Source organism: Lasioglossum baleicum, chromosome 16 (assembly GCF_051020765.1).
Source record: "Lasioglossum baleicum chromosome 16, iyLasBale1, whole genome shotgun sequence".
NCBI lineage: Eukaryota > Metazoa > Arthropoda > Insecta > Hymenoptera > Halictidae > Lasioglossum > Lasioglossum baleicum.
The window spans coordinates 10,840,589-10,853,046 of NC_134944.1; the positions used below are offsets into that span (position 1 = coordinate 10,840,589).

At 42.4% G+C, this 12,458-nt stretch overlaps 1 protein-coding gene across 50 annotated transcripts in view; it reads right to left on the reverse strand.

Moving 5' to 3' along the window:
- Nucleotides 1-12,458, reverse strand: part of Dscam1 (Down syndrome cell adhesion molecule 1) — a 137,352-nt gene that overhangs the window by 51,588 nt on the left and 73,306 nt on the right. For 4 of the 50 annotated variants that reach the window (XM_076440968.1, XM_076441012.1, XM_076440992.1 and 1 more), the window contains exon 7: nt 4,730-4,853. The exons of 38 other annotated variants lie outside the window; for them this stretch is intronic. In XM_076440968.1, the coding sequence (XP_076297083.1) occupies nt 4,730-4,853 (124 nt within the window). Of the gene's footprint in view, nt 1-1,509; nt 1,631-2,525; nt 2,647-2,865; nt 2,990-3,050; nt 3,175-4,729; nt 4,854-6,409; nt 6,534-10,092; nt 10,217-12,458 lie in introns of all 50 variants that reach the window. 8 more of the 50 variants (XM_076440977.1, XM_076441014.1, XM_076441017.1 and 5 more) reach the window with 6 other exon arrangements.

Below are 12,458 nucleotides of genomic sequence, written 5' to 3' on the forward strand. Positions count from 1 at the left end.
CGACATAAGGAAACAGTTATTATTTTATGTTCACCACAAAAGACCTTTCCGCAGAAACATCTGGAATCTAATCGTCACGATTACAGTAATTTTGAGAAAATCCTAACAAGGGGTTTCGTGTAAATATTACTGTGACTTTATGTGTGTATATTTCATTTTATAAACCTAACTAATCCGCAGAGACGGAGTAAATTAGAGATTCATGAAAAGGTATTTTCCTAAGGGGTTCAGCAAGTTTATCATCCTCATATTACACGTACCCGTAAGTGCAGAGACACGATTCAACCCTTTCCCTACTAACAATGGAAATAGTCATCCCACGGTAAACTTTCTGTGTATAGTAACTGTGACTATAGTTCTTCGTTTTGCCTGTCCATGTTGGTACAGAGGTACTATGTAACCCTATCATTACTAACGATGGAAATAGTCACCTAATAGTAAACTTTCTTTGCAGACAAACAGTGACTATAGTTAACTGGTAGCATTTACTATTAAAATTTTATTATTTCAACATGGATTTGTATATATTTTTTCATGTATTAATTTGTGAGGTCGATTAAAAATATCAGGTGAACAATAATGTTCTAGTTTTGTTATTATTAAACTATACAGAGTGTTCTAAACATGTTGTACATACATACTCCCTTGGATAGGGTAATGCCTAAGGTCATTAGAAATAACTTTTTCCTTTACTAAAATGTGTTATTAACGAAAAACGCGGACCAATCACTGCGCGGCTACACGTAACCAGTCCGCAGTAGCCGCGCTCTGATTGGTCCATGTTTTTTGTCAATAACTCCTTAACGAAACTGCGGAGAACATTTTCACAAAGGGAAAAGTTACTTCGAATGATTTCAGGAATCATCCGTCCCAAGGAAGTACAACATTTTTGGGACACCCTCTATATAGGACTTGAATACAGTATCTATGAAACATCTGAACAAGTTTAATTAATTAACACTTTACCTACCGGAAGCCTATTAATAGGATTTCCAATAATTGTGCTGTGCCAAAGGAAAATATAGAAATTTTCTTTTACATTGCAATTTTAAAAAATGAAACTATTGGATGACGTTATTGAGGGTGACTTGTTAGTTCACAATGAAAATTGCTGTTGCTACTGAAGGTTCCATTAAAAAGTGTTTAGCCATGTACCATAGATTTTTCAAAATTATGCAATAATCACCGGTCGATAATGTGTTAACATATTATACTATAATTACAATTATAGTAACATCTGTGACATAAGACAGGGTCGATCGTGCAGATTCTGTACAACATGAGGAAATCAAGAATGTAACTTTCGTTCCTGAAGAGTTTACAATCCATGTCTGAATTATCACGAACCGTCAAAGGCAATTTAAATATCGTGTTTTCACGTCGTCGGGCCACTGTGCGGCCGCAATGCGTTGCACAATCGAAGCTCCTCCGCCATAAGGGTTCGTTTGCTCGTGAGGGAAGTAAATGGCATTAAAGAGGATCGATAAGACGGTGGTTGGTCTCGAGTACCTGAACACTGGTACCGGGTGACCCTGCGCTTGGCACTGGATCGCGAATCCCATCGAGTTTTTGGTCGTTTGCCATCGTTTTGCGTCGCCGGAAATGGAAGGTGCCTTACCTCCCACCGGTTCTTCGCCAACAAAATAATCAAACGCGTGAGACGGAATGTTATCAAGGAGCAGCACAACTGCGACAAGAATGTCTCGCGAGTAGGAAATCCACGATTTACCTGAACATTGGAACAGGGTAGCCCTGGCCTTGGCAAAGGATCACGATATCCGAGGCTCTCCGCCTTTTCATCCAACTCCCCTCCTCGCCGAGAATCGAGGGTGCTTTGCTACCGACCGGTTCTAATAGGCAAAGAAACGAGCGTCTTGTTCAAAGACGTTCAAAATGTTACCTATAACTGGGCACAGGATATCCCCGAGGGTTAAACTTCACCTTAGGGACGCAGAAATTTTTAACTTCAATTTATATAATCCTGTAGATTGTGGCGTTAATTCCAAAAATCCTAGTTTTAATGTTAGGGACTCACTGGTTCAAAAGTTACGGGTGTTAAAAGTTGAACGATTTTAAGCGTTCCTGATAGGAAAGGGCGCCGCCATGTTGGTATCGCGCGTCGTCTAACGGACAGAGCCGCTAGGTGGCACTAGGTAGATTAGTCCACAGACGATATCCGAGTACATACCAATATGGCGGCACCCTTACCCATCATAAACGTTAAAATCGCTGGACTTTAAACACCCATAACTTTCGAACCAATGAATTCTCAACATTGAAACTTGGATTTTCAGCATTTTCTCACCAAAATCTGCAGGGTTCTTTCGTATTTTCAAAGTACCGTGTTATGAGAAGGTCAAGTGTATCTTTCTCGTCGTCAGAAATGAGAAGTGGTCTTACTTCCTGCCAGTTGTTCGGTTTAAATTTTGCAATGAAGGGCGTGAAAGGGGACGTTAGCCCATTCTTTAATGGCAATGTCGACAAGAATTTTCGGAGAACCGGCGAGAGGGTAATTCGCGATTTACCTGAAGGTTGGAACAGGGTATGCCTGGCCTTGGCAAGTGATCACGATATGCGTGGCTGTCCGTCTTTCCATCAAACTGCCTTTCTCGCCAAGAATCGAGGGTGCTTTGCTACCGACCGGTTCTAATAGGCAAAGAAACGAGCGCCTCGCTTGAAAATATTACCTATAATTGGGCACAGGATATCCCTGAGCGGGACACGTCAACACCACGCTGCTCCGCGTGCTCAGTTCCTTCCAACCGCGTTTCATTTCACCCGTCAGTGCCGGCGCTTTGCTACCAACGGGCTCTAACGACACAAACAGTGAACCGACTAAATATTGAATGCTCAATGCACGTTTACCTAAAACTGGGCACGGGATAACCCTGAGCCGGACAGAATAGGACGACCGTCGAATAGTGGAGCTTTTCTTTCCAGCCACCCTTCAAGTCACCTGTCACCGTTGGCTTTTTGCTTCCGACCGGTTCTAGCGGAATTTCGGAAACCGTTTAGAGAACGCAGCTGCGAGATTCTAACGAATTGTTTACCTAAAAGCGGGCACAGGATATCCCTGGGCCGGGCATGATAGAACGGCGCTGGACTTCGCTCTCTTCTTCAGCCAACCCCCTCGCAATTCACCCGTGAGCGCCGGAGGTTTTGTTCCAATTGGCTCTAGGAATGTTCAACGTGGTCATGCGTTCAAGCTTTGCTGTTCTGATTACGTTTTTAGAAGTCATTCTGGTGTGCTGATATTTTTGATACGTCAAACTGCTTTTTCGATTTGGTTTTTTAAGGTTTTGTGTTATTTCATTGATTGAGTTGACACACGACTTTCATTTCACCTTCAGGAGACGATCGTTTCTAAAAGCATTATAGATGATGAAGTTTTGTTCGTTTCAAGTTGCATTTATAAAAGAAATTAAATTGTCACAAAGTTTGATCGAGTTAATTGATAGTTACGAACTCATTAGATGTGCCGACGCAGAAACGAAGCGAGAATTCATATTTAATGAAATTACTGATGATTTAACGTTTATAACTTTCAATTTGGCGAGAAAGAGACTAATGGATTAAGCTATTCAGCATTGCCTTTAACTGTACGAGGATCATGTTCAAATAATTTCTGACTGTCAAAACTTTTCATACTCTGATCATTTTTAGCGATCAATGTCTCATTAAGAGCGGAGGACACTCCTATAATTAGTTGAAATACTGTGAAACTTCGTAAATGTTCACAGAGTGCGTGCAAATTATGGTACTATAGCGACTCCAACTTTAATGGAGGGGCGACATTAAAAGTTTCAAAACAATCGTGTGGTTCACACCAGTTTATATTAATAACTTTTTGCAAAAATAACTTGACAATTTCTAAGAAAAACATATTCAAAAATCAATAATATCTGCTAGTCTTTAAACAAATTAACATTTTAAAAAGCTAGTTGCATAATTGAATTTGCTATCGAATGTATACTATTTTTGTTCAAATTATTGCTTCGTTGTAAATGGATAAAAAATTTGTAAAAGTCTAGTGCTCAACTTCTAATCCTATGCTAAATATTTAATGCTTCTTATTTATGTGGTTTCTTTTATTATCATTTTCGTATAATAATAATGCTCACAGAAAATTTGAAATATATGTATATCAGTGTATCATAATAAAATAAATTAATTTTATTATTTTGATTTACTTCTTAATTTGCAATCCTACTCTTTCGTGTTCAACTATTGTATACAGGGTGTCCCAAAAATGTACCTCCTTGAATGGGGTGCTTCCTGATCTCAAAACTCACCTCCTTCGAGAAAGTACAACATTTTTGGGACAAACCGTATAAAAATCGGTAAGAATTAATAAAAGTGCAAAAATCATTATACTAAAGAAGAGTTTGCTAAATCTGTTTGTTACGAATCTTCAAAATATTATTGAAAAATAATTAACAAGTTGTTTGATACTTCGCAAACTATTTTTATCAGCCAATTCAAAATGGCCATTACTGATCATCGTATTCACTGTAAAAAGCTGTCTATAAATATTGTACAAATCAATTGTCACACCAGAATGACCGTTCAAAGATGTTAGTAGAGACACCTGTGCTCATCCGAAAATACACACAGACGAATTTCAGAGCGGACGCTGTTTAGTCACGACATTCAGTGCGAAACAGATTGATTAGAAGGCGCGTAGGGTGATGTTACAACATTCGGTTACAGTTTGCCAAGCATCGTTTACCTAAATGAAGGCACGGGGTAGCCCTGCGCTGGACAAAATATCACGACGTTAGTCAGTGACGGGACCTCCAACATAACTCCTTTAACGATCCCCATCAACGCCGGCGCTTTGCTCCCAACTGGCTCTGATCATAGGCAAAACAAGGAAGCTGTCAGCTAGCACAATGTCTCTTGGACGCTCCCAATCGCACGCAATCTAGTCCGGTGGAACAGGGGACCCCGTTTCGCAAAAGGGAATACGCGAGAAGAAAGACAACAGTTCCAGGAGAAAGTGTGCCCGAAGAAACGAGATCCTGTGATATCGCAGGTTGCGGTCGATAACTCGTGGCTTTTAATTACAGTATCGTGAAAGAGATGGGCACGATATTTGTTAAAAATTTATCATCCCCATTACCATGGGGTATGCCCCAGAAGCTGAGAAGTGTAACGTTACGCGGGACTACTAGATATATCGGTAAGACGATACTAATCCAGTGCTCTTTTGTTTAATTATAATTATTTTATTTATTTTTTCGTGAAACTTTGACTATGATATTCGTGGCATTTTTCTGTTTAACCTTTAACTACCCGCGCTGGTGTAAAAAGTACACCATTACAATAATATATGTACCGTTCAGAGCATGAGAGAAAACTAGCGGAAGGGGAACGGGGCAAGAGGAACGAAAAGGCAATCTTCTTTCCCCGTTCCCTGCCCGCAAGATTTCAGTCACACAGTGATACATGTGGTGTACTAAATACGCCGCGCGGATAGTTAACGTGAAAATTCAGGGCGCGGGTAGTTAAAGGGTAATGAATCAAAATAAATTTTTTTAAAAATACCACGTTTTTAAAACGGACTAGAAAGTATAAAACAATTTTTTCTAGCCCCATACAGATTCTTAATCCCGTACAGATAGTCCTGAAAATTTGTGATTGTGAATTTTTAGTAGCTATGAAAATACTTGTAAGATTTAAAACGAAAAACGTGGGGCGCATGAAATAGATAATTGATGCATGAACACCTAAATCACTAGCAATTCTAATGCACTGCAAATGATATGAACTGTTGTGCGAGTTTTCTCAGCGGTAGCTACTCTCTACACACTCCTTACTATGTATGTATTATCTTGCGCCCCACGTCATAGCTACTAAAAATTCACAATCACAAATTTTCAGGACTATCTGTACGGGATTAAGAATCTGTATGGGGCTAGAAAAAATTATTTTATACTTTTTAGTCCGTTTTAAAAACGTGGTATTTTTAAAAAATTAATTTTTATTTAAATAATTATTTTCGCGGGGAGGTGAACAGGTAAATATTTAATTGTTATTTCTCCGAAACGGATAGACTTTTTAAAAAATTTTTTTTTGAATAATGCATTGTCATCCAGTTCTGGGATGACAAAATTTGCCACCGAGCAAACAAACACACAAACAAGAAAGCGAGCTAATAAAAACGTGGTAAAATGAGCTCAAACATATTGGGTTTGACTTTTAAAAAAAACTAAAAGCTTGAAAGGTTGCTATCATTTGCTGGTATTAGTGTGCGTCTCACCGATACTCAACCCCACGCTGACTCGATCGTCGAGCCTGTTTACCGCTTGAGTGGTTCGGGATGGTGGGGATAAAACTTTGACAGTTACGGTAGAGACGTTCGCGACAGTTACGGAGATAATGCTGTACTGTACTGCTAGAGGTTTACCTAAAGGAGGGAACGGGATATCCTTGCGCCGGACACGGCATCACGCAGCTGGCTCCTGATCCCTTTTCCATCCACACGCCCTTCACGTCCCCCGTGAACGCCGGTGCTTTGCTCCCGACCGGTTCTAACAATGCACACACGCGAACGGGCCGCGATTAATTGTTCTACTTTTAGCAGAGGAAGAGAGGGAGAGGGGGCACGCCGGCACCGGACAGGAAAGAAGGCCAAGGCAACATAATGGACACAAATTGGACCGATGAGTGCTCTTCAGTTTTCACCGATTGGAGAACAATGCTGCCCCGATGCTACTTGAGCCGAAGGTCTTCAGAATTCGAAGAGTGCCGCGCGGCATGGAAAAATCGCCGATGTTAACCTTCCGCCGTCTTCTAGTGGTCAGACTCTCGCGAAGCAAATACAACGACATCTCGTTGATAAAACCCATTCAGATATTATCCTTCTTGACAACGTTAAAGTGTTTGAACACTTGAAAGGGTTCAAAGGTACCAAGCAATTAGCGGGGAAGGGCGACAGGTAGCGGCAGCTTTGAAGTCATGGTTTTTGTAAGTGGACTGCGGATATTTGCGCACGCATCCAGATTTACAGCAGTTTACTGCAAAAGCGACTTAAGCCGAACAAGTTTATCCACTTCGTCCAGTTGGTTACTGAATAATAAGAGGAAGTAACAGTGATTTTTTTAATCGGAAGCAATGCGTAAAATCGTCTAAGAGCAATGGTCTCTTGCAGAAGCTGAAACCATTTCAGAAAATTCCCTACGCATGGTAAATTATTACTTTTTTGTAAACTAATTCACACCACTTTTACATGAAACTGCTGATGTATTTAAAACGTCTAGTATTCCACAGCGTGGCAAGTTCAAATCACATGTTAATGAAAAGCTGTTTTGTACTAAAATTATACGCTTTCCGCAGTCCTAAACATTTGTAAGATATTAGTTGAATAGGCTATGATCAGATGGCAATATTTAAATTGTTGCCTATAGCTCCGAAATGATACTTTTGATATTGAATACGTTTTTTTTTTAATTGGACATCATAATGCAGGATGTCCCAAAATATTTTAGTTCCTTGAATGGACTGCTTCCCGAGGTCTTTTGAAATAACTTTTTCCTTTCCGAAAATGTTCTGCGCAGACCAATACAGCGGACGACTTCCGACTCGACGGCAGGTCCCCTCTAAACGTAACGTTGGCATTGGCCGAGCAGACTCCGTCCGCTGTAGCCGCGCTCAGATTGCTCCGCGTTTCTCGTCAATAACTCAGCACAGGTAACTTCACGAGAAAAAGTTACTTCAAGTAACCTAAGGAACCACCCCTTTCAAGGTTCTCTCCGACATGTTTGAAACATCCTGCATATAGGTGGCTGTATCGAAAGAAAACTGTAGTCTACGTATCGCCAAGATTCGCCCAGATTTGACTTGTCCAAGAGTCAACCGTAGGTAGCACCGAAAAAGCCGTACGACCGCCAGCAGACAGACCACCACCGCGAAGGATTAACACCGGTGTGGAGCCGAGGGGAGAGACCGTGTGACACTTCGAGGGGTGAACAGACAGTTACCTAAACGAAGGCACGGGGTACCCTTGCGCGGGACAGGACAGCACGACGTTGGAGTCCGCTTTGTTCTCCATCCAGCCACCCTTTAAATTGCCCGTCAACGTTGGCGCTTTGCTGCCGACCGGCTCTAACGAATCACACAGAGACACAACAACAGTGGCATGCTGCGAGCACGGCGCTCCTTGATCAACACCGAACTATTAAGCGGCGTTTGTACCTATAGCTTGGAACTGGGAACCCCTGCGCGGGACAGAACACGGTCAGGTCTTGGCCGACCTCGCGGTCGTACCAGGACTTCTTCGCGTCGCTCGCGAATTTCGGCTTCTTCGTGGCCACCGGTTCTAACGGATCACACAGAGAGAGAACGGGGACATGCTGTGACTAACAGAGATCTTTCACTAACTAGCTATCGCACTGTGCTGTCGGGAAAGTTCGTGGCGAATTTCTGTGGACTATAGAGTTCAGGCAAGTTGCTTGATTTGCTTCATTCACTCGGCCATTCAATACTTATATTAGGTTTTTGGCGGCGGATGATGTTGTGTGGGGGAGAAGAAAGAGGAAAGGGAGCGTTTGGGCTAGGGCTGATGGAGGACTAGGGCTAATGGAGAACTAGGCCCGCTAGAGGACTAGGCCCGGTAGAAGACTAGGCCCGGTAGAAGACTAGGCCCGGTAGAAGACTAGGCCCGGAAGAAGACTAGGTCCGGTAGAAGACTGGGCACGCTAGAGGACTAGGCCCGGCGGAAGACTAGACCCGGTAGAAGATTAGGTTCGCTAGAGGACTAGGCCTGGTAGAGGCTTAGGCCCGCTAGGTAAGACTATCTAGTGGGAGATTGGGAGGCAGTTGAGGACTGTGAATAGGTATAGGCAGAAAGGATATCAGAGCGTTCATGTCCGGGATTTTTCTCCCTCCACTTTTGTCATGATTTTAGCATGATTGAAGTTAAAATGAAGCAGTAAAGTGAATGTAACTACATAATCATCTTTCTGCTTAGAAATGTTAAAATTACAATAAAAACGGCTACGTATTTTTATATATCTTTTCCACATAATTTCCTATAAAAATCGCCACGAACTTTCCCGAACATCACATTATACACATAGGTATGTACTTGTAAGTTGGAACTGGGAACCCCTGTGCGGGACAGTATAAGGTCAGATCTTGGCCACGGGCGCAATCGAACGAAGACAACTTCGAGGCGGTCGAGAACTTAGGCTTCTTCGTGGCGACTGGCTCTGGCAAATCACACAGATAGAGAATAGGGACAAACTGTTGAGGTGACGAATAAAGCTAGCTTCTCGACTAATAGCAATTAGTTTGCAACATGTACCTATATGTTGGAACCGGGAACCCCTGAGCGGGACAGTGCAGGGTCAGATCGTGGCCGAAGATGCGATCGTACGACGATAACTTTGCGTCGATTGAGAATTTCGGCTTCTTCGTTGCGACCGGTTCTAGTAAATCACACAGACAGAGAATGGGGACAAGCGGTTGAGGTGACGAATAAAGCTGTTCGACTAATAGCGACTAGTTTGAAATATGTACATGAACATTGAAACCGGGAACCCCTGGGCGGGACAGTGCAGCAGTGTCGCCAGATTATGACTTGTGTCCCATTCTACCCTTCCCATTCTACTCTTCCCCTTCTACGACGTAAATTCCCCATTTCCCGGAGGCGAACATCTCCACGAACCGGTCACGTTACGTGATGCGCGCACACAATTCGCGTTGCAAATGCGTCGTGAGTGTAGTGCAGGCAGTGCAACCAGATTAATAATAATTCTTGGCTCCCACTCTAGCCTTCGCCTTCTACGACGCTATTCCTCCACACCCAGCCTAGGACCAGTCACGTGACGCGTTTCGCAATGTCACGTGACTAATCCGGTAGGACAGAGAGAGGGTATTCCCCTCTATTCGAGTAGATTCCCGTGATCTGGCGACAACACTGAATGCAAGGTCAAATCATGGTGGACGATGTGATTGTACGAATACAACTTTGCGTCAACTGAGAATTTTGGCTTCTTCTAGCAAATCACACAGATGGAGACTAGGGACAAGTTGCTGAGGAGACGAATAAAGCTCTTCGACTACTAGCGACTAGTTGGCAATATGTACCTATACGTTGGAACCGGGAACCCCTGAGCGAGACAGAGCTGGGTGAGATCTTGACCGAAGGCGCGATCGTACGAAGTCAATTTTGTGTCGCTTGAGAATTTTGGCTTCTTCGTTGCGACCGGCTCTGGCGAATCATACAGAGAGACAGTAGGGACAAGCTGTTGTGGCAACGAATATTTTGGACTAGTAGCCAGCGATTAGATTAGGATGTATATGTATGTACCTATATGATGGAACCGGGAACCCCTGAGCGGGACAGAGCAGGGTGAGGTCTTGACCGGTGGCACGATCGTACCCGGACAGCTTCAAGTCACTCGAAAACTTTGGCTTCTTCGTGGCTACTGGCTCTGTTACAGGATTAGCCAAATAGAACTGAAGACCGCTGGCGAATCATGTGTTTGATAGGGTCGTCCCATTGGCAATGCGAATACAGTGAGGACTCGCGAGGGAACCTTGGTGACTGATACACGAGTGTTCAAAGTACCTGATTGTTTTAGTGCAATTAGAAGTATTTCAAACTACCTGATTATTTCAGTGCAATTGGAAGGCACTTTGAACTACCCGATTGTTTCAGTGCAATTAGAAGCACTTCAAACTACCTGATTGTCTCAGTGCAATTAGAAGCACTTCAAACTACCTGATTGTCTCAGTGCAATTAGAAGCACTTCAAACTACCTGATTGTTTCAGTGCAATTAGAAGCACTTCAATCTACCTGATTATTTCAGTGCAATTGGAAGCACTGGTTTACTAAATTATGTGGAAACAAACTTTTGGAAAAACTGCAATTAATTGGAGTTACACGAAAATATAAAAAAGGCTCCTTTTTAAACAATTTTTATTTGGGACCGTAATGAACATTTAAAATGTCCCTTTTGTAGATCTATGTTAGTTATACACATGATGAAAATTTGTTTGCAGTGTCCAGACCACTTTTTACACCGACTGTATACGTTTTACAAAATTATAACCCCGGAAGGTACCCCATTTTAGTCGACTACAAATTGATATCGCAAAAATACTGTAAAATTCACCGAAATGGAAAGGCGATTACCACCAAAATTGCATAAAAGCGTCAATAACAGAGAACACCGAACCGTCACAATCTGCGCCCTTGTGAAAGATATTGTTTTGGACAGCATTGTAGTGACAGACAAAGAAATGGATTGTTTACGTAACGGTGAACGTCAAAAACAACGATTAGCTCCCGGGCAATCGTTTACATCACAGATACATTCAAATCAAAATTTTTAAAAAACTTTTTCCCTCTAGGACCCACATAGATGACTATAATGCAAGACAAAAATGCTCATACTTGCTGAAGAGAAAGTGCAAGCTAAAAAGTAGACCAAACCACCTGACATAACCTCAAAACCGCATGACTTTTGCAAAAGAGGGATCAAAAAATTGGCAAAAACAAACAAAAATTTTGAAAACTGAAAATTATATGAATGATTACTGAATGCAAACTGTTTCATTTTAGTTTTAATAGATGGAGAGATATACTCGCATTGCTCGTGGGACGACTCGAAACTGGCCTAACTGTATCGGGTTACCGAACACGATACTTGCGGTGGGAGCGGGGGTTTGGCGCCCCCTTAATGGACTTTCCGAATCATTTTACCATGATCTAGCCACAGTGCCCTCCAACGCAAAGACTGAGGCTTTCACGGTGCGTTCGATCAAAGACCACTGAGAAACCTTGCAAGAATGATTCACAGCCTGCGTGGTAGTCGATGCCTTTCAATGGGTAATTTAGTACCTGGTTACGGGAACAGGATGCCCCTGGGCATTGCACGGCATGCTTACTTGCGACCCTTCTCCTCGGAGGAAGAAGAACGATTTCACGTCGCCGAGGAAAGCGGGCGCTTTGATCCCCATTGGCTCTGCGGCAAGGGAATAACGAAGTCACCAAGGCAGAATTTCTTCTCTTATTTTTTTGATAAAAAATATCGATTTTTTCCCCACTTTTTAATCACGGAAGGTGTTAATCAGTCCCGAGCCGTATTCTGTCTGTTACCCAGAACTAACCCAAACTTGATACAGTTTTCTTTCAATATAAGACGATGGCTCGGCTATTTGGCTTGACCCATGGTCACTATGGGTCCCATAAAGATGTCCGGATGACCATAACGTGGTCGACTGAATAGCGATATCAAGGGTTGATTTCTCCCTTAAAATAAAAAATGGTCACGAACGAAATGTGGCTAAATTCTTAGGTATGTCTAATGAACGTTTGTGCAAAGTTCCCTCGTAAGCGGACAGAGATTTTCTTATTGCGAATAAATAAAACATCGTCGTCTTATCGAAGGAAAACTGTACAACTACGCTAACAAGCATAACTCATTCAACACACTTTACATCAGAG